This window comes from Desmodus rotundus, chromosome 10 (genome assembly GCF_022682495.2).
Source record: "Desmodus rotundus isolate HL8 chromosome 10, HLdesRot8A.1, whole genome shotgun sequence".
In the NCBI taxonomy this organism is placed as follows: domain Eukaryota; kingdom Metazoa; phylum Chordata; class Mammalia; order Chiroptera; family Phyllostomidae; genus Desmodus; species Desmodus rotundus.
The window spans coordinates 77,332,790-77,355,607 of NC_071396.1; the positions used below are offsets into that span (position 1 = coordinate 77,332,790).

Genomic DNA, 22,818 nt, shown 5'->3' on the forward strand with positions numbered 1-22,818 from the left:
GTGCATTCATTGGGCTGGCTGTTGTCCTGCTTACTTTTTGGCTTTTTGGAAGAGGTAATTTTTGATGACCACAGTGCTTCACGCAATGGGCATCTGAGTCAAAGCTAAGAGAGAATAATATTCTGCTCTATGCTGCTTGTGAGGCACCAAAATTATATTAGATTTTCCACTTTGTAACACCCATTTATTAGCTACCCTCCCCTCAGCAATAATTTCACCTTTGTCCCCTTTATCATTCATTTAAATTCAAACCTTTCTCCCTAACGTAGGTTCTCCTGGGTAGGTCACTGGGCTGGTCTATATTGATGGTAGCAAGCTGGGATATTCCAGGGTTCTAGTTCGGTCTAGTCCCACTCAATGGGATTATCTCCTCAACAAGGCAAAAACATTTCTAACAGTCAGCCCCAAATCAGCCAGGTACAGGGAATAGATAATTAATTTCATCATCTCTTGGGCACTTTTGCATTCAGGTTTAAATTAATATACATATTACCCTGTTTCAGAACAATATTAGACTTTGGAATCCTAATACTAGCTCTGTTTTTGGGGTCTATGAATCTACTATTGGAAAAGGAAATTATGGCGAAGGAAGATTTGTGTGTATATTACATCCCTTACCACTGTCCCTCTAATTCTACCACGAAAGTATAATTGTCTCTCTGATGGAAACCCACTTTCAGCCTCCCGCTGCAGTGCTGAGTCCTGGCCAGTGTTCCCGGACTCTCAGCCCCATCTCCCACCTCAGGGAACCTGCTGGGCCCCTCCTGGACGCCCCCTCCAGCTCTGTGTGCTGGAAACTCAAAACAGGGAGGGGCCTGGGGCCACTGCAGGTCTCACTGGATTTTCTTCCCTTCCCTCATCTGGACACTGGCTAATGTGCAATGCCTTGAAAACCATCCGTTCATATACGTTGTCCAGTTTTTTAATTGTGTCAGATGGGATGGTTAATTTCGTCATGGTCAGAAAAGAATATTTAATTGGATCTATATTATTTTTAAACATGCATCTCATTTGAGCCCAATTTTTTACCTATATAATGTATTAAATATATATTACTGGCCATTAAGGGGAGATGGATGAACCACCTTAAAATGTTTAAGATAAAAACGTTACTGTGTTTTGGAAGTAAATTTATTTCAGTGTCAAAGGGAAACTGTTACCACAAGTTTCCTTTTCAAGAATCAGGAAATACCGCTATCAGTACTTAAATCTTGAAAAACATATCATGAGCAGAAGACTATGTATATTAGTTTACAATTAGACCCATACTTGCCAGAATCGCCTTGCTGTATGGAGCTTCGTCATTTGACGTGATGTTGGCTATGAACAGCACAGTTCCCAGTACTTTACCACTCAGCTCTCGCGTTGCTTTAGCACTTTTAATGGGCTTACTAGCTTTTGCTATAATGCTAGGAAATGCCATTGTCATTTTAGCTTTTGTGGTGGACAAAAACCTTAGACATCGAAGTAATTACTTTTTCCTTAACTTGGCCATTTGTGACTTCTTTGTTGGTAAGTTACATGTCTTTTTTAAGATAATCTTTTCCATTTATAACTTATTTCTAAAACCTTAAAATAAGCTCTTGTTATTTCAAGGGACTGTATGACATTGGGAATGACTAAAGACACAGAGTTTAAGGATAAAGTTCAGGGGTGGCTATCTGGCACTTTAGAATATTACATGTATGAAAATCGGGTTTGTAGGGAAATGTTCATTTGAAAATAGTTTATTTTCTTTTTGTAGAGTAAAATAAGTTGTAGAGCAGAAATAAGCTCAGAATACTTCAAAAATTGTTTAATCTAAGAGTTATTTGTTTCTGAATCTATTTTCCTTGTATGTTTAGGTTTAAAAGTATTCCTCTTTAAGTAAGCATAATTTCTTTAGTATCATAGTTTTGGAGTAATAGGAAATAATGTATATGCTGGTAACCAGCACAATCAGGAAATGGGATATTCAGGTCCGTTAAATAGTATGGCTAATATTATTTTATGATATGGTATAGAATATTACAAATTATCCCCCACACTAAACTACCTTGCACATCATATAGTATAATAAGGGATCATGGTAATTAAATTAATCTTTCTTTGAAAATTGCACTTTGCAGTTTTTTACTTCCTGATGATCACTGATCTTTAACAATGCTTCTAAGTAAATGTGCAGAAGTGTCAGCTGATGATATTGCTTTGTAGGTGCTTCTAGCATAACAATGTGTCATTGTCTACAACAACACAAATGCTTGCATTTATATTAAAATAAAACAAAACTCATAGCGTAGTTCATGGCCTGGAACACAGTGTTGATCTTCCTAAGTGGGGGCTCCAGGCTGGCTGGTGTGCACTGGCTGTGTGGGAGCCGAAGGGGATGAAGTTGGGGTGGTCAGAACCTATATAGGCCCTTGAACACTAGTGTGATTCGGGACTGGAGTTTATTCAGCAGGCAATGTGGAGGTCAAAAACTTTTAAAACGGGTGAGTGATTGGATGGATTGAAGCTTTGCCTTAGAGACACCAGAAGAGATGAAGTATAGTTGGGAGAAGCTGGAGCAGGGGGCAGCTTCGTTTCAGAGACGACCCTGCAGCCATCTAGATAGAAGTCATGGGGCAGGTAAGGCTCTGAGCTTGGGTGAGGGTGGGAAAGAAGTTTGGGCTGCCGAGCTGCAAGGGTGGGCTTAGGCAGGAGGAAGAGGAAGATGAGCGAGAGATTGAGCTCTGGGGACTAAGAGAAGTACAAAACTCTTAACAGAAAGGGGGAACGGTTTTGAGAGGGGAACTTATGCTTGTGGTGTTGCATGGATAAAACCAGAAAAAATTTCTAGCTGGGGAGATTGATTTAGGAGTCATGATATAAAAATTACAGCATCACAGAGAAAGGTGGCTAGCCAATATAGAAGAATTAAAAAAAGCAATCATTTCACCATTTCTGTCCTCAATTCTGCCTCTCCAGCTAATCAGTTAAGAACTTGATGCAAATCCTTTTTTATCATTCCTTCTCCATGCTTTCACAGACAAGTGCAAATTGGTGTATTTATGTAAAAAGTGTATTTATTTATACATAAAGTATATTCTGCTATAAATATACACAGCCCTCTCATCTTCTTAGAACTGTAGAACTTTCAGATGTCACTGAGCCCTTGAACTTGGTTATATATTTTGATTAAGTCAAAAGGAGTGAGGTCCTGAGTACCTGGTAGTAGGGAGGAATGGGATAAAACTATATTCACTGAGAGAGCCTGAGGTCTGAAGCTGCATTGCTTGCAAAGATGGTTCCAGATAACAACGGAGGGTCTCGCTGTATGGTGCAATGTCAGCGTTGCGGGCTTGAGCACTGCAACATAAAGATGTGGTTTGTCTTTGATTGAGAAATGTCGCTGCGTATGCAGTTATACGCCAGGCCTGGTGGTTCCCGTCTACTCAGCAGGTGGGTGGGAAAAGAGATGGCTTTGCTCTTGATGAGAACAGTTCCACACAGATTAGACTCTCTATTAATCTACTGGTCTCATCCTTCACATATTCCCTGACCCTGCCAGCTTCCTCCAGGGGTCCACTTATTTAACATAACACCTCAGAAGTATTGCAGGCTCAGTTCCAGATCACCACAATAAAGTGAATCTGGCGATAAGGCGAGTCACACGAACTTTTGGGTTTAATGGTGCCTACGAAAGTTTTGTTTCTGCTATATGGTAGTCTATGAATTGTGCAATAGTATTACGTCTGAAAAATGATGTACATATCTTTATTAAACATTACTTTATCGCCCTGGCCTGCATGGTTCTGTTGGCTGGAGCATCATCCTCGAACTGAGAGGTTGCTGGTTCGATTCCCACTCAGGGCACATGCCGGAGTTTTGGGCTCAATCCCTGGTTGGGGCGAGTGCAGGAGGCGGCTGATGGGTGTTTCTCTCTTGCATCAATGTCTCTCCCCTCTATCGGTTTCCCTGTCTCTCGAGTGAGAATAAAATAAACCCTTAAAAAAATTAGCTAAAAAAGTGCTAACCATTATCTGAGCCTTCAGTGAGACATAATTTTTTTTTTGCTGGTGGAGGGTTTTGCCTCCGTGCTGATGAACGTGCGGTGTCTGCGAAGCGCCATTAAGCAAGGGATGCCTGTATTCACATGACACAAGAATTAGGAAAGTCTCTGAGAGCCTTTGGTAACCAGACTGGGTTTTGTGTCAGCGCTGTTCTTTCTCCTTCGCCATGCTCAGAGATGAGTGTCTTTCAGCTCGGAGCCTCGTAGTGGTGGTGGTGGGGGGGGTCAGAGCGGAGCCTGTGAGCCAGCAAATCTTACTATGTGGGGCCGTGAGACCTAGAGCTCCAGAACCCCGTGGTGATGGAAGGGTGGATGAGAGCATTACACATGCTCAGTACTGTAGGCTTTCTGGCCGGATGCTCTCCTCTCACCTGTTTCAGAACTGGTGTCCTGTAGAGAATCTAAATTTGTGGCACCTGAGTAGCTTCCTAGGCTGAATTTAGTGTTAGAAAGCGAAGATTTGTTGAGGAAAACTTTCAGTAGCAGCTACAGCGATATAAATGTATCTCAGCTGTGCACCATTCTAGGAAATAATATACTATCTACATCTACGTTAATATCTGTAAAGTTGGTGTTTCATGATTGATGCTTCCATCGATTGGTAACTTCTTTACATCTACAGCTGTGTGGCCTACATGACCAGGTGCTAGGTGACCCAGACAGGATCTTCAAGGGCGAAAGGTGTTTGCTGCCGACAGCGTCTGAGCCACATTTTCGGGATGGCAAAGTTTATCTTTAGTACCTTCATGCTTCAGGTCATAATTCTTCTCTTCTCTAACCCCTGAGTTAGTCAGCTCGTGCTGCTGCAACAGAATACCACACTCTGGCTTATACAAGAGTGATTTACTTGGTCGTGGTTCTGGAGGCTGGGAAGTCCCAGATCACGGTGCCAGCTGATTCAGTTCCTGGTCGGAGCACTCATTCTGGTTTGTAGATGCCTTCTCGATGCATCATCACAAAGTTCCTCTGAGTACACAAGGAGAGAGAGAGAGGGAGCACGCAAGTTCTCTTGTGTTTCTTCTTATTAGGACACTAATCCTGTTGGGCTGGGGCTTCACCCTTACAACCTCATTTAACGTTAATTACTTCTGCCTAGGCCCCATCTCAGATACAGCCACCCTGGGGGCTGAGGCTTCAACATATCAGTGAATTTGGGGCCAACACGAACATTCAGTCTGTAGCACCCTGTGGGCACTCACTGTTATCCACAGTCTTCTGTTGGCTCAGAGAATTCACTGGGCCTTTTAGCTCCCACCACCTTTTGACTGTCATTTTTCTCACGGGAGATGTAGCTTCTTAGCAGGCTTCAGAAAGAAGGGGAGATACCAGACTGGACTGGTGGCAATTTTCAAGCAAACTGGGCTTCCTTATCCTCATTTATTCATCTATTTCCCATTTATTGTGAACCAGGAACTCTTTGAGGTGCTGAAGATATAGCAATGAAAAGACAGACAAAAATTTATTCCCTTATGGTGCTTCTGTTTCTACTGTGGGCAAAGGTGGGGAGACAGCCATAAACAATATAAATAAGTAAGAAAATTACATAGCATTTTAGAGGGTTATCATTGCTACTGAGGAAAACATAGCAGGAATGAGAGAGCAAGTGTGTTTGAGGTGGAGGTTGCTAGTTAAATTTCCAGAGTAGGGTTTACTGATCAAGACTCATTTGAGCAAACAGAAGATACATTCTGGGGGAAGAGCATTTCATGCCCAGGGAAGTGCAAGGGTCTGAGGCAGCATCTGTGTGGTGTATTTGAGGACAGAAGGGCTGGACCAGAGTGAGGGGGCAGGGTGGTGAAGGGACTAGCAGAAGTGAGACCAGAGAGGCGGGGGACAGCTGCGGTGGGCAAGTCATCTAGGGTTTTACAGGGCTTCTTTTCTTCTCCTTCCATCTCTCCTCCTCCTGTTTCTTCAACTCCTTCCTCCCCACCCCCACCCACCTCCTTGGTTAGACCTTGGTTCTTGAGTTCAGCAAAGAGAGAATTCAGAGTCAAGGACTCTAGTGGAAGAAGTATATTTAGCCTTTTAGAAAGATAATCACAGAGGCAGAAGAAGTGAGCCAGCTGGGCTGTGTGGACCCAGGAAATAAGTTGCAGAAGCAAAAGGAGGAACCTTGCTGCTTAGGAGAAAGAAAGCAAAAGATACACACCTAAGGAAAGAAGTGGAGGAAGAGAGAGCATGCACTGGGTCCTTTGTCTTAAGGTTTGTATCTATTTTCTATTGTCAGGGATTTCAGGGAGGCCTCAAGGGAGGGTCTTAAAGGAATATTCATCAGCTTTCCAGGCGTGTCCTTTCAGAGTCTCAGCCTTTACTGATTGATCGGCACCAGGGCAGGGTTAATGAGTCATTGCAACTGGTTTGCTGCTTTTCTGGGCCTGGAGCAGAAATATAACTGAGACCTAGATGTTTTCTCTAGCTTGACCAGAACTCTGACTCTGTGGTCATAGCCCTGAGGCTCTATTCCTAAGATTATTTGATGCCTCATTGTCCTGAGGTCTTAATGCTTAAGGGATTGGTCATGCAAGGGCTTGTTTGGGAGCCAATGAGGCTATTCTCCAGCCACACCTTGTTCCTCCTTTAGGGAGGCCTAAACCACATGACTAGTAATGTGAAAGGTCAGGGGTTCAAAACTACATGCTGGAGGATGAAAGGTCACCCTGGGGCAAGGCCCTAACCTATATATAATAGCTGTTTTCTCTAATTTTGTCTGTTGCTAGGCACCTGGGACCTTCTGCCCTGGTGACATTCCACACCTGGCCTATTATTCCTGCTCTGCCTGTGGCTGTGTGTGTGCCTAACTGCCTACTCTATCACTTTCACACCACCATCTTTTAATATAGTTTGTTTTCTTCACTCCCCCCACTTCCTTAATTTGTCATGCCAAAGGCTTATTGTTCTTTTAAAGGAAGTGCCTCTTAGTTTTACTTATCAAGTCCATTTGACCCAGAAGCATGATTGCAGCGTGGAAGTTGTAGGCACAATATATCATAGAAGTATTTCCGATTCACAGTTTTTGAAACTGTTTTGGAGTGGGCCACAGATAGCTCTACCATTCAACAAGATCGAGGCGCTGAGCATGACATTTGTGCTCAAACATTACGTAAGGACACCAGGCGACAGCAGGGGGTTATTAAAACCAAAAGGATAAACTAGAGGCTAGTGTAAGCTGGTATTTCCAACAGCTCCTGAGGTTGCACATACACTCTTCCTCTTTCAAGAAAATCCCAGTGTGAAAAAGATTCTTTAACTCCCACCCTTTCTTTAACTATTAATAAGATAATGGGTGTCTGTGATGCAAATGATTTCTGGAATTGTACTCTTCTTTCTCTCTCTGTGGGGGCAGTGAGTGTGTGTATGAAAAGTACTCATTTGCGGAAATTGGAAGCTACAACTCTGAGCTGAAAGATGATAGATGTCTCTGTTTTGAAGATACTTTGATTTATCTCAGGTGAACCTGGTGACCTATTTTATACCGTAGGTGAGTGCACACATTCACACACATTGAGATGGAAGGCATCATAAGAAAGTTAAGTTATCATAAAAAATATAATTGAAACAAATAAGCAGGCAATATGAACTACATATAAGACCTGAGCACACAACTCTTCAACTCTATGGTGTCTAGTGTCTCATATTTGTACGTGAATCTAGGTACAGAATACTAAGTTCTGCATTTCCTTTCTCTGGCTCTGAAATCACACCATTATACCCCTATGGCATTACTGGTCCAAAGTCTGTGTGCCCAGTGCTTTAAAAGACCAAAACCAATGATCAGAGTTTGGAGTAGGGACAAGATTATTGACTCAGAAGGTGGGAGCCCTAGTAGTTCTTCAAATCCATCTTTAGAAAGTAAAGAGTTCAGGCTTCTTTTATGTCAAGGGAAAGGAAAGTGGGAGGAGCTATTTTAGTAAAAACTCAAGCCCTAAGCAGAATTCCTTCAATGATTAAAGCAGGAACTATTAGCTTAAAGGCCATGGAGACAACAAAGGCCTGAGCAACATGGAATCAGGGAGATGATACTCAACAACATAGGATTTCAACTGAGCTTCTACCTAATAGGTTATGTTTTTAGTGAGTAGTACCACCTGTCTGAAGTGTCAATGCAGGTAAAAAACCCCTGCAAAGCTACAGGAAAAGGAGCCTAGTTTAGTCATTTTTTACAGTTAATTTGCTCATTCAGTGAAGGGTCGCGCTTAAATCAGAGGTTCTGAAGTCATGTTGCCTGGTTTCGAATCCATCTTTCACTTACTAGCTAAGCAGACCTGGGGTTAATTATGTCTCCTTTTTTGAGCTTTAGGTTCTTTATTTGTTAACTTAGCATGTCCCTACCTCACAAAAGTTCCTTTGAAGGTTAGAGGAGATGATATATGTAATGCCCATAGCACAGTGCCTGGCATATGGTAACTGCACAGTGGATGTTAGTTAACATTAACTTATTTAAGTCATTTTGGTCAGTTCTCTAAGTTGTGAAAAATACAAAGATTGACTTACAACATGGTTCCAAATGTCAGGAGAAACAAGTTAAAAAATGATGACAATATAAAGTAGAATATTTTTGTACATGAAGGAGGGAGGGATAAGTAAAGTGCTAGGAAAGTGCAGGTGACAGAAAAGTCACTTCTGCCAAGGAAGTTTCAAGAAAAATGACAAGGAGAAAGTAATTTCTTGAACTGAGTGATGAATAAGAAGGAAGTAAATAGACTTCTCAGTAGAAGAGAGGAGGACATTCTGGGAAGAAAGAATGCTGCTGGCAACGGCAACGAGATGTGAACATGTGAGAGGTGTCTGAGGGATGAGTGGCCCATCCTGTTTGGGCTGCATTGTGAACAGAGAGATGACTCATGCTGTGTGTGGCTGAAAATACAGGTTGGGACCTAAACTTAACTTGGAAAGTAATAAGGAGCCATTGAAGGTATGAGGTTTATGATAACTATTATAAAAGTGGTATTTATTTTATTTTTTTAAAGGATATTATTTATTTTTAGAGAGGGGAAGGGATGGAGAAAGAGAGGGAGAGAAACATCTATGTGTGGTTGCCTCTCGAGCACCCCCTGCTGGAGACCTGGCCTGCAACCCGGTTTACAGGCCGGTGCTCTGTCCACTGAGCCACAGCAGCCAGGGCTAAAAATGGTATTTAAAGAAAGTGTGGGAAATCAGCCTGGGTTTTTTGATGAAATACCATGAATTTCTAAACTACAATCAATCCATTTTTGGTCAATTCAGATACATCAATGTGTGCTGTACTATGCCTCTTTGTTTTAATTAATATGTGCTATTTTCTACCCTGTTCTTTCCCTGTACAGGTGTGATCTCTATTCCTTTGTACATCCCTCAGAAGCTGTTCCATTGGAACTTTGAAAATCGAACCTGTGCATTCTGGCTCATTGTTGACTATCTTTTGTGTACAGCCTCTGTGTACAACATCGTACTCATCAGCTACGATCGATACCAGTCAGTCTCCAATGCTGTAAGTCAAGCCATTAATTTATTGTCCTTAGAAGAGTATGTACTTGTTGATTTTGAGTCTCCAAGCAAAAAAAAATTTTTTTTAAATTTATGTATGTATGTATGTATTTATTTAAAGATTTTATTTACTTATTTTTAGAGAGGGGAAGGGAGGGAGAGAGACAGGGAGAGAAACATTGATTAGTTGCCTCTCACACGCCCCCAATCCAGGACCTGGCCCACAACCCAGGCGTGTGCCCTGACTGGGAATCAAACAGTGACCTTTTGGTTTGCAGGACAAAGCCCAACCCATGAGCAAAAAAATTTTTAACTCTAATTTTTTGTTTTATTGACAAACCTTAAAGGAGCTTGATTATCCTTTTGTTACCTGGCCCCCACCCTGATGCCAGACAATTCAGTTTCTTTCCATATGTCCAAGATGACTTTCCAGCTGCTGCCCCAGTACTGGAGCTCAGAGAGAGTGAGCTTGAGTGTGTCCACATGGGCCTGTAAGAGGAACGCCTGGGGCTCCAGTAACCAGCTATCTTACTCAGTCACAGTCCCGCTGTTTTCACAGTTAGAAGTTATGGGGACTTCTCTTACTGGCACTGGAACCCTGGGCTGGGGATCCTGGTATGGGGCTGAGACACAACACAGCTGTGTGAAACTAGAAGGAATCCTTCAAAGCCAACTGGAGTTTGTAGGAAGTGGTCACGGGGAAGCTGGCCTCTTGCAGTAGACAAAAATACAGGAGACAGCATGGTAAGGCAGGGCTGTGTGCTGAGCCTGGGAAATGGAAATCTGACCGTTATTTGAAGGAGGAAGGCTCCACGCTGGTGGCAAGTGCATGATGGCAGGGCTCAGACAAGTTTTCTGGAGGGGCAGATCCCAGAGCTGAAGCAGCAGTGGGTGGGGGAATGAAGACAGTATAGCTGGAAGGAATGGAAATTAAAATGCATGCAGAATTGAGACAGTAAGAGGAGAGTATTTCTTTACCTGCAGATGAAAAAAATGCTCGATGGTAAAATCAAGAACATGGAAAGTATTGTTGCAGGGTAAGAGGCAGTATTCTGAGTAATGGACGTAGTCTGTATTGAGTGACAGGTGGGCCACTGACTGATTTCAGGGAGGCCACTCCAACCGTCCTGAGCCTGGATTCAAGCAATGCTTGAGCTGTCTCTCAAAAGTACTCTGCTGAGACGAAGAGATTGGCATCGTCTTCTCAATTCCCTTAGATGTCCATTATCCCATTTGACCTTATGCATAAGAGAAAGGGGATCACTTTCCACCATACTGCATTATATTATTACAAAGGCTGAACGGAGCGATTAAAAAACTAAATGCAGTTTTATGACCACCTGGGTACTGTTACCATCTTCATAATCATTAGATTTAGTGCAAGAGATGTATTAATTAGTGGCATGAGAAGCAGGCGGCAAAAAAGCCTGTCGTGTACACGGGAGCTTGTTTTCGGCACCATGCGCATTTTTGCTCAGCCTCAGACATACCCGTAGTCTGGTTAAAAAAAAGAAAAGCAACCGAAAAACACTTCCCTGCAGTTTTTAAAAATAATTCAGTTTAAAAAAGAAACAAAACCAGTTTTATCTTATTTCCAGCCATCATCGAGCCCTTTCCAGAATGCACCATCCGTCAAGAAAAGACAGTGCTCGGCAGTGTTGCACCCTTTTGTAAAATAAAAATGAGGGGACATGGCAGAACAAGACATAACAATTTACGGAGAAAATAGTAGAAGAAGGCTGGTGAAAAGGGAGGCATGCCGTACTTTCAGTTCTTTCCCTTCGAGTGAGGAAATCAGAGAAGTGCAGAACATTTTCGCTACAAAACTCTTCCTAATCTAAAACAGGTCCCCTTACAAAATTCTTGGTTCGTTCCTTCTCCCTTAGGTTGGGTAGTGGTTGGTCTTGCGTATCTTTCGATTTCTTACAGAAGATATTCTTGAGAATTTCAGGGTTTATCAAAGATCATGGAGCCTGTGATCTCAGAGCAATCCTCAGTCAGGGAACCTCATTTTCCTCTAAGAAGCCTGTTGTTGTGAATAAGTGGACCTAGAATATTCTTCACCCTTAAAAAAGACAGTGGCTCTCCCCACATCCATGTCTCTTGAAGTGATTAGCCATAGCTTTGGCACCATTTTCGTCAGGCGGAAACCTTTCTAGAAAGAAATGATTTGCTAGTGCTCAATAACACTGGAGTAGCTCGCCACAGCCAATGTAAACAACTTCCTTTTAGTTTGTCATCTTCTTGGAAGTGATGTTTTTCTTTCTCTCTTTTTATTTATTCTTTTATTTTTAGACAGATGGGAAGGGAAGGGAAGGAGAGAGGGAGAGAAACATCAATGTGTAGGTGCCTCTTATGTGCCCCCTACTGGGGACCTGGCCTGTAACACAGTCATGTGCCCTGACTGGGAATCTAACAGGCAACCCTTTGGTTCACACACCCGCACCCAATCCACTGAGCCACACCAGCCAGGGCTCTTTCCCTCTGTTTTTTTAAAAAAATATTTTAGAGAGGGGAAGGGAGGGAGAAAAACATCAATCTGTTGTTGCCTCTCGAGAGGCTCCAAGAGGGGACCTGGCCTGCAACCCAGGCAGGATTCCCTGACTGGGAATTGAACTGATGATCCTTTGGTTTGCAGTCTGGTGCTCCATCCACTGAGCCACACCAGCCAGTGCAGCTGTTTGTCTTTTTGATCCCACCTTAAAGAATCAGCATGAACTGCACAGTAGATTCTTCCCTTATTAGAATCAGGAAAGCCAGCTGCTTTCAAATTTTTTGACTGTGACTACAGTGAGAAATGCATTTTATCCTGTGATTCAGTATGTGCATTTCTCTATATATACATATATCTACATTCCCAAAGCAAAAGTTTCATCAAACAATACATACATACATACATCCATACATACCCTTACAATGTGTGATGCATTTTGACATGGAAAATCCTATTTCATTTAAAACAAAAACAAACACAAACAAACAACAACAACAACAACTGGTCACGACCCCGCCAGCAGGTTGGGAAGCACTATGAAAAGATGCACCCAGTTTCAGCTGTTTAGTAGTTCAGATTCGGACGTGTTCTGCGGTGTCAAGAGGTTCAACTTTGAGGGTTACACCCTTCTTCTTTAAAAATCACTAAGAAAGTCTTCATCGCGGTTCAGGCTCCACTGAAATTGAACCCTCTGTCCTGGCCCACACCATGTTTCCCAGGTCCAGTTAATGCCCTCCCCTCTTGCACATCCCTGAAACTCCTGAGGGCCTAAGGTATGCTTTATGCAATCAACATAGCTCGGTAATACTGACAATGATTTATTTGGCCTCTCTTAGGTCTCTTACAGAGTTCAACACACTGGCATATGGAAGATCGTGGCTCTGATGGTGGCCGTCTGGGTGCTGGCCTTCTTAGTGAACGGGCCGCTAATTATAATTTCAGATTCTTGGAAGACAAAAGAGAGACATTGTAGTCCTGGATTTTTTTCAAAATGGTATGTCGTTGCCATCACATCATTCTTGGAATTCCTAGCCCCAGTCTTCTTAATGGCTTATTTCAACATCTATATTTACTGGAGTCTGTGGAAGCGCAGTGGTCTCAACAGGGGGCAAAGCCCTCCTGAACTCGGTTCTGCCTCCTTGGGTAACTCTGGACGCTTGGTCAAGTGTCGACTGTTTTCAAAGGCATCTCTTGCTGAACCGAAGGAAGCAGCAGCAGCCCTTCATTCCAAGAGACAACAAAGAAAGAGCAGTCTCTTATTTTCTATGAGAACCCAGAAGAAGAGAGATAGAAGTGCTTCCAAAACGGATTCCCTCTCCTGCTCAGATAACCTAACTCTTCACCAGAAAGAATATCTTGAACTGCTCAGAGCCAGGAAATTAGCCAAATCACTGGCCATTCTCTTAGGTGTTTTCATCCTTTGCTGGGCTCCTTATTCTGTGTTCACATTTGTTCATTCAATTTATGAGTCAGGTCAGCAGTTTTACAGGTTTGGGGCAGCTGAAACAATTGTGTATGAGATCACATTTTGGCTTCAGTGGTGTAATTCCTTCATCAATCCCTTTTTGTATCCATTGTGTCACAAGGGTTTTCAGAAGGCTTTCTTGAAAATATTTTGTATAAAAAAGCAACCCATACTACCACCCAATCAGACAGTGTCCTCTTAAAGATAGTTTTATTTTTTTTGTTTTTTTCTTCTTAATAATTTTCTTAATTAATGTTTGAATACAGTTGTCTCCATTTTCCCACCACCACTTTCCCCCTCCCCACCAACCCCCTCCTCCCTCCCTCAATCCTCCCCACCTTTGGCTTTGTCCATTGGTCCTTTATACATTCCTTGACAACCCTTTCCCTTCTTTCCTCCATTATCCCTTCCCCCCTTCCCTCTGGTTACTGTCAGTTTGTTCTTAACTTCAATATTTCTGGTGCTTGCTGGTTTGTCTTCTTGATTAGGTTCTACTTATAGGTGAGATCATATGGTATTTGTCTTTTACTACCTGGCTTATTTCACTTAGCATAATGCTCTCCAGTTCCAGCCATGCTATGGCGAAGGGGAGGAGCTCCTTCTTTCTCTCTGCTGCATAGTATTCCATTGTGTAAATGTACTACAGTTTTTTGATCCACTCATTTACTGATGGGCACTTAGGTTGCTTCCAGCACTTGGCTATTGTAAATTGTGCTGCTATGAACATTGGGGTGCATAGGTTCTTTTGGATTGGTGTTTCAGGATTCTTAGGGTATAATCCCAGCAGTGGAATTGCTGGGTCAAAAGACAGTTCCATTTTTTGTTTTTTTGAGGAAATTCCATACTGTTTTCCACAGAGGTTGCACCACTCAACATTCCCACCAACAATGTACGAGGGTTCCCTTTTCTCCACAACCTCACCAGCACTTGTTGTTTGTTGATTTGGTTATGTTGGCTGTTCTGACCGGTGTGAAGTGGTATCTCATTGTGGTTTTAATTTGCATGTCTCTGAAGGCTAGTGATGCTGAGCGTCCTTTCATATGTCTCTGGGCCCTCTGTATGTCTTCCTTGGGGAAGTGTCTGTTCAGGTCCTTCTCCCATTTTTTGACTGGATTGTTTGTCTTCCTGGAGTAGAATCGTGTGAGTTCTTTATATATTTTGGAGATCAGACCCTTGTCTGAGGTATCATTGGCAAATATGTTTTCCTATACAGTTGGTTTCATTTTCATTTTACCAATCTTTTCTTCAACTGTGCAGAAGCTTTTTATTTTGATGAAGTCCTATTTGTTTATTCTCTCCTTTATGTCCCTTGCTCTATGGGACATATGGGTGAAAATATTGCTGTGTGAAATATCTGAGATTTTCCTGTCTGTTTTCCTCTAGGAATGTTGTGACTTATGTTTAAGTCTTTTATGCATCTTGAGTTTATTTTTGTGTATGGTGTAAGTTGGTGGTTAAAGACATTTTTATTGCTTATGTACATTTTAGACTTAATCTCACTGAAATGAATTTTATCTGGGTTTCATCTTGCCCTTTCCACTCTACCAAAAATGTCCATATAATTATAACACTTGAAAATTTAGAAAAAAATCAGAACCTGGAAGTCAAGGGAAAATTATTCAGTAATAACAGTGTAATTAGAAACTCATAATAATATTTTTGTAAACTCATAGCCACAAAAACACTGCATTTTTCTTAGTCATCACCTCTGTCTTATCTTTTAGATCTTGATGTAACATTGATGATAAAAGTCAAGAGTTTTTTTCTATGTTCAGTGTTTGTTACAGTGTTCAGTAAATTCCACTTTTTATTTTATAGTAATGAGAATTTGTCAAGTTTTAAAACTATTTGCTAAAATATACAATAGAAAAAGGAGCTGTATTGCCCTCTTTCCTGGGTGGGCTACTCTGTTGTGCTCAGTGGGCAGGCCAGTTGTGGGTTGATGTGGCAGGAGCAGGAAGTGAGTGAGGGTCCAGATGAAGGAGCAAAGGGCACGTGTACTTCCAAACTCAATATTCCTAATCCCAGACAAGAAGGCAGTGTGGGATGGTGGAGGAGAGAGCAGGCAACTACAGCTCTCACAGGTCCTCAGGGAAGTTGTCTTGGAAGAGCTGGCAGTCGTAGGGTGAGTGGGGGAGGGATGGGCAACAGTCACCGGATTCAAAGGATGGTTTTCCCTATTTTCCTGTCCTCTTCTCCAAACGTCCACATCAGCTAAAACTTGCCCATGAGAAAATATGAAAGAAAAAAGTTTGGCTAAGAGATGAGGAAAGAACTATATGATTAAACCTGATGTATCTGGGATAAACTTCACAGAACGTGTAGGAGTCAATTATTAATAAAGTAGCTTTCTATATTTCTTTGCTGTCTTTATCTCATTTGCCTACTGCCTTACATTGCAGCACTCGAAGTGATTCATTTATTGTGCAGCTAAGGAAAGTTATGCCTTACTGATGAGTCCCATTTTATTCTGGTGAAGAAAATTATTCTGGTGATGCTTTGTTCTTTTGGTCATTATTAATTTTTTTCAGCATTCTTTGTCTGTCTTTGCCATGTCATTTCATTTTGATTTTATAGCTCATTTCATCTCTCCTAGAAGGTTTTATCAGTATTGTTTCTGTAACTTCGCAGAGTTCTTATATAGTTTAATCATTTAAATATTTCTCAGATCTTTTAAATCTTTGATTAAGTTCACACACTAAAATATGAAAATCTTCTAAGTACATGAGTGCTTAGAAATACACATAATTTTTAAATACATTCTTCCTTGATTAGATTCAAAATTGGAGATATATGTTTAAAACTCAATAGTAATTTTAAAAATTTGAGAAATAAACGCACAACTTTTTACCAAGTTGTTACTTGTCAGCTGTTTTAACATTTATAAATGAGTAGGTATGAATTTCATACAATCTTTGGAGACTTGAATGTTCATCTAATTGAGTGGCCCTGGGAAAACCTTTTATAGTTAAACCTTGGGGAAACATGCCTAAATATTCACATGTATTTTCTAATATGTAGAGAATATAATATATATTGTACTTTGCTCAATCTAAGATATCGTCAATGTAAAACATACTGTTATTTTATTTACCACTGGAGAAGAGAAAATGTGAAAATTATCTCTAAAATAATAGTGTAAAAAATAGAGTAAGTCCCATTCTGACTTCAGAGTAGTTAAAAAGTGAGTGACGTGTATCTTAGAAGTAGTGAAATATGATATATGTACAATAAATATACAGAATAAGGCTAATCCTCTATGAAATGAGAGTTCAAATAAATTAATACCTTTGATGGTACATTCATGTAGTTATTACACGAATGTTTATGAAGAATCTATCATGTGTTAGCTACTTATTGCAAAGATGCCTAGGAACCTCGCCAATATGATTGAGATTCCCTGAGATAGGAATTTGACTTTGGGGTTCTCTTAATGCAATGCTAGGCACACCATAGGTACTCAGTAGATGGCTGTTGAAAAGGCATTTTCCTTAAAAATGAAATGGAAATCCTAGTTTTCAAATGCAAATATTTTAAATTTGTACTAGAAGAACTTCAAAATGTTTTCATTATAACAAAGGTAATATGTACATATCATAAAAAGAAAAGACAATAATAAAAAATTTCTATGCCCAAAAAGCAACCATAATTATCAGTTTGGAATAGGTGTTTCTAGAGGAAAGAAAATGTAATCTCCTATTTTAGGAACATATGTTTGTATATCTAAACCTCTACCTAAACTTTTCGTGATATCTTTGGGTGAATCCTTTCATAAAACAAAGGCTGCTATTTTAGTGTAAGAAATTACCATCCCCATCCCCAAGTACAGCTGGTTTATAATATTCATTTAATTTTAAATTTAAAATACTCAAATTTAAATTGATTTAAAATACTTTACTATATAATATTTAATTTTCAATAAGTATTTTTAAAAAGATATTATTTATTTACTTTTTAGAGAGAGGGGGAGAGAGGGAGAAAGAGAGGGAGAGAAATACCCGTGTGTGAGAGATACATCAATCGGTTGCTTCTCACACACCCCCACTGGGAAACCTGGCCCACAACCCAGGTATGTGCGCTGACTGGGAATCAAACCAGTGACCTTTTGGTTCACAGGCCAGCACTCAATCCACTGATCCACACCAGCCAGGGCTCAATAAATATTTTTAAATTATCTATTAACTCATTTAAAATCCAGACCAAACTCCCTGGCATAATTGGCAGGAAATTCCTTAGAATGTTGGTTCTGAAGTGTTGGCTTTAGTTGGCAGGTACGGATATAGATTCAAGAAGAATTCAAGCAGATTTAGGCATATAAATACCAATTATGACAGACTCTTTAAGATTCGGCCTTTTATGAGTCCCGAGGGCTTTAGGTATCAGTGACGGAACAATCATAACTATTTTTCAGGGGTGCCTTTTGTGGATTTTTGGTAACTGTTCAATACTTCCTTGTAACAAGGATCCTGGCATTTGAAGAAACTACTTTTTTCATGTTATTATTTCAGAAAATATAACTCTAGCCTACGAAGTAAACTTTTTGTTCTAATAATTATTATCAATCATGGTTGAATCAAGGAAAGCATGTTAATCATTTCACATGGAAGGTATTTAGTACTGGGAATGGGATAAAACAGGATATTGGGAAGCTAAACGAGCAACAAGTGGATGTTGACATAACCCAGACATTAGTAACATAAGAAAGCAACTACTATCTGTAGAGATAGACTAAAATAAAAGAGAATCTAGCATCTTGAAGCAGTCCCTGGGGAACTGATGCTTGGCGCTCTGATTGACGTGTGATGCCCTAGGTAGGGCTTGGACAATGGAAGGGGTGAGACCAGCTGGTGCTCAGACTACCACGGGAGGTGGGGCTGGGCGGGCCTGGTGGCTGCTAGGGGCAGCAAGGCAGGACCATTACTAGGAAATGATGCTGGAAGGATGCCTAGGCAAACTAGATGCACTAAGTGAGTTTTCTTCTCAGGACCTCCTGCCTTCCAAGTTCTTGCCAGTGCCTCCCATTAATGGAACCTAATTGAAAGCCAGTTGTTAAAGGAGTCTGGGAAATATATGGCTCCTAGCCCCAGCTTAGAATTGTGTATAAAAAGGTAGGCTCGAAGCTAACAGGCAACAGGTAATTGGCAAATCCTATCCTATATTTAAGCATAATAAAGTAGAGCTTTGTCTTTAGGGACTCAACATCCACAGTTTTAACTGTATACAAGCAGCCTGCTGGTCGAGAACATTGTAATTTGTAATTTTCTTAAGGCACACATTCAAATCATGTACCCTTATGCTGGTATGCTGGGTAATTTGGCTGCTAAGCCCAGCAATCTCATTCTGGACCTCTATTCTTATTGGACTGCGATGCTTATGGAGTGTTGAGCATTTCTGTGTTGGTGACAGAAGTGAGGGGGGAATGAGGAAGGCCAAGGAAGTGTGGAACTCATCAGTCGTTGGCTCTATAGGTGGTGTTTCACTATAATCTCAAAGCAGAGATTCCGAGCTCGTGTTCCTGGATGTATCTGGTCTATGAGTTGATTTTGTTGTTATTAGTTAAACATTGTGGAATTTAACATGAGATTGACATTTTTTTCAGGCTTATTTGAGAAACTGGAAGGCCAAGCAACCATGGGACCACATTCCCTTGAGAAAGTAATTTGCTGACTCTGAGGAGTGGTTGCCTCTCGTAGAGAGGGAGATGCCCCCAGTCCTTCTCAGCGGCACTCTGCTTTATTTCATCACTTTCATTCGCATCTAAACTGGCAGCCAATTCAGCCTATGAATTGCAACCCCTCTTCTATATGGAAAAGAAAAGTGGTTTATAAATCTATTTAAGTGAGTAAATTTTATGTTTTGGGGTCTTTTGTTTAGGATGCTTTGGTTACAAGTGACAGAATCACAATTTGAACCACCCGGGCAAATGTGAGCAGGTTGGTTCCCCTCCCCAAAGTGCATAAAGACTACGGTGGGAGGCACTCCAAGGGTGACTACAGCCAGAGACTCTGTGACAACTTTATATTGTGGTTTCTCCACAATGAATGCTCTTGTTCTTCTTGATCAGATAGAAGAAAAAGCTTCTCCTAATAACAGTGAGAAAAAAAGTTATAAAAAAAGATAAATGGAGTGTCCAATGGGTATCTTGCGGATATCCCAGGATCAATCCCTACAGGGGAGACTGGATACATATACTGCAAACTAGTGTCTGGTGGGGAGGTAGGGTCAGCCCCATTCAAACTGTGTGACCAGAAGGGAGAGGAACAGTTTCTTCAAATCAAAGAAGATATGGTAACCAGAAGAAGGGGGTAGAGATAGTAAACGTCTACTTCAAGGTGTATTCAGAAATTGGGGTCATCATGAACATCTCATTGTCTTCCGCATATGCTGCGTGAGACTGCTAAAGGGCCACAGTCGTCTACCTCACCCTTTGCAATGTTCCTTTATAATTCTTCTCATCAGGAGGGACTTGCTTGGCCCAATAAACTGCTACCAATAGGCAGTGAAGGTACCATCATATCAGCGTAAGCCTAGGCCTCAGGAGGATTGTGCACATCTGTTTCATCTCTGAGAACCTTGCTTAGCTGCCAGGTGAACACAGTCATGCTAATGTACTGGAGGATGAGAGACCACATGGAGATGAATCAAGCCTTGGGACCTGAGCCCACCTTAGAGCGGCCAACCTCCAGCTGACTCAGCAGCTGGTTGAAGATGCATGGCAAACACAGGCTAAAAAGGCCAGGTGAGAGAAGCCTAGCGTGGCCCAGACCACAGGACCATTCAGCTGGCCCAGAGACTCCTGCGCAATGATAAGACACTACACCTGGGGAGTGTTTCGTTATTCAGCAATCGCTAACTGACATGTCAAGCACCTACCCTCCTGTGTATTAAACGTAACATCCGAAAGTTGAGTACAAGAGTGATGCAGATATTTACATTATTCATTCTTTTGTGGGAGCTGAGACAAAAGATATAAGCCTTATCATGAATTAGGACAGGCTCTTTTTAAAAGGTCAAGGCTACCACTCTATAGGAACAAAATGATTTCCCAGCAAAGATAACTGATTTTGAGTTACTATAAAGCATATGACAAAAATTGTAGGAGCGATGCACCCACGAGTGGAGAGTTGCCACGTGGGGCTGGAAGAGCAACGGCGCCGCAGGTTACAGCAAGCTGTTCTTAGCCACGTGCACGTTCCCTCAACTGCCTCTTTCAGTCTCTTCAAGTTTCCACTTCAATTCAGGCGCTGCATCCTAAGACTGATTGTGCACTTTATATTAAATAGTCTCTCTCTCTCTCTTTTTTTAAGATGCTCTTCTCTTTGCCTGTAGAGATTCCTTTGCGTGCTTAAACTTCTACTATGGGATAAGAGGAGAGGAGAGAGGACTTTGAATAGAACCAGCCAGTTTGATTAATAAGTATCTCTGCAGTAAGTTCCTGCAGGAAATACTGGATACGTTAGTTAACCGGACCTGGGCTTTTATCAGATCTTGATTAACCAGGGGAAGGGAAACACCCAACCCCTCCCCCATACCTCACCACCACTTCACTGGCTCACTTACAGCAATTCCTGATATCTGGCTATCGAGAAAAAATTACAAGCCATACCAAAAGGCAAAACAAACAAAACACAATTTGAAGAGACAGAGCCAGCATCATAACCAGCCATGGCAGAGATGTTGGAATTATTGAAACTGGAATTTGAAACAACTTAGATAAATATGCTAAGGGTTCTAATGGGTATAGTAGAGAGCATGCAAGAACAGGTAGACCACGGAAAAGGAAAGATGGAAATTCTAAGAAGAATTTAGGTACCTATAGAATATTTTCCTGCTTTTCACCCTTATCTAAAATCTCTAATAGTCAAGATAAAAATGTTAAAAATATGCTTTTCTTCTCTCCTGTAGATTAAAAAATAGTGTTGATTAAGTGTTTTGTCACCAAAAAAGATCCACTCGAGAAAAAGAAAGGGCTGCAATCCAGTGCCTGCAGACGTGGCAAGCCGCACGCACACTCTGGCCACTGCACCGAGAGGAAGGGGCATTTGTGGAAGGGAAAAGGAGGCAGAACACTAGAGCTTTATTGCAAACACAGAGTCCTTCCTGTAGGGTTCTTGTAAATATGTAGAGTGTGTAATCCTTCTGTAAACCCTAGCTCCTCCCATAGACCCTCCCAACTGCTTACGATTGCTTAAAGTTTCAGTTGGTTTTTATCATTCCGTAGAAATACACTTATCAGTTCCTTCTTAGAAACTAGAGGACCAATGGTTTTTAAATTATTTCGCCACCCTTCCTGTGCCATTGTCCCAATCTAGGGCATTTGGATCATGGCCAAGGTGGTGGTTAGGCAACTGTTTCGGTGTTCTTCCTTTTCTGGCCTCCCATTTCTGGAATCCAACTGTTCTGAGGTCAATACTTGTTTGAGGTTTTGTTCCTCTGGCTGCACGGGGCTGAGGCTGAGCTAAAGGTCCTAATTATCACTGAGCTAAGAAGAGCTCCCAAGGGGCTGCCGCTCCTCTGGTATGGGGCTAGACACCATGGTCTACGCAGTGCTCTTCAGTCTCTGGACATTCCTGAGAACCAAGCAAAGGAGGGCCTGGCGTCTGAGGGCCGTCCTCCTCTACACTGTTCTCTGGACCGAGGGAAAGGCATGCTGACTGAAGATAATAGCCCTAACAGGGTTCATACCGTGCAGTGGGTTCTGGGGCCATGTTAGGTAGAGTCCTGGCCCGTATAAAGTTATCTGTTAGCTGGCTTGGAATCACCAGGGACACATGGCCAAATGCATGCTGCAGTGAAGTGACATAACTTAATGAATCGTTTCTTTCATAGTTATGTCTGTAGGGATGCGGGAGAGGGCAGTGTCCCTCCAGCTGTACTGCTGCAGAACTACCCTGTCTGGCCCTGTGTCTCTCCAGCCATGGCGGTCCTTCCCTGGCAGGGCTGTGTAGCTGTCCTCCCACACTGGCACAGACAGGGCTTTTAATGGAGAAGGCTGAGTAAGATTTGCCTGGAGAATGATACGTAGGAATTTACGTGTGGGGCTTTCTCTATGCCCAATAGGATTACTTACAATATTCATACAACACCTGTGTAAAACAGATACCGTTGTTATTCTTATTCATACACGAGGAACCTGAAGAATATAAGAGAGTAGATGATTTGCCCCATGTGGTACACTCAGCAGGAAATGAAGCTAGACCTTGCACTCAGGGAGTCTAAAACTAGAGTCCACATGCCTAAGCCCCATCCCACACCGCCTCTCCGCACTTAGGAGAGCTCTGCTCACTTCTCCTACGCGTGAAGTTAGAGAGTCAGAAGGAGGTGAATGTGAGTGTACTCAACAACCCCCCCACCCCCCACCAATCA

At 41.8% G+C, this 22,818-nt stretch overlaps 1 protein-coding gene across 3 annotated transcripts in view; it reads left to right on the top strand.

The window, feature by feature from the left end:
- Window positions 1-19,413, top strand: part of HRH4 (histamine receptor H4) — a 29,145-nt gene extending 9,732 nt beyond the window's left edge. Inside the window, exons 1-4 of one of the 3 annotated variants that reach the window (XM_071219528.1) lie at window positions 1,283-1,512; window positions 9,334-9,497; window positions 12,824-12,981; window positions 19,052-19,413. In XM_071219528.1, the coding sequence (XP_071075629.1) occupies window positions 1,314-1,512; window positions 9,334-9,497; window positions 12,824-12,981; window positions 19,052-19,061 (531 nt within the window). In that variant the 5' untranslated portion in view covers window positions 1,283-1,313 and the 3' untranslated portion in view covers window positions 19,062-19,413. Of the gene's footprint in view, window positions 1-1,282; window positions 1,513-9,333; window positions 9,498-12,823; window positions 16,355-19,051 lie in introns of those variants that run through there. The other 2 variants (XM_024580490.4, XM_045187898.3) reach the window with 2 other exon arrangements.
- Window positions 19,414-22,818: the final 3,405 nt, after the last annotated feature.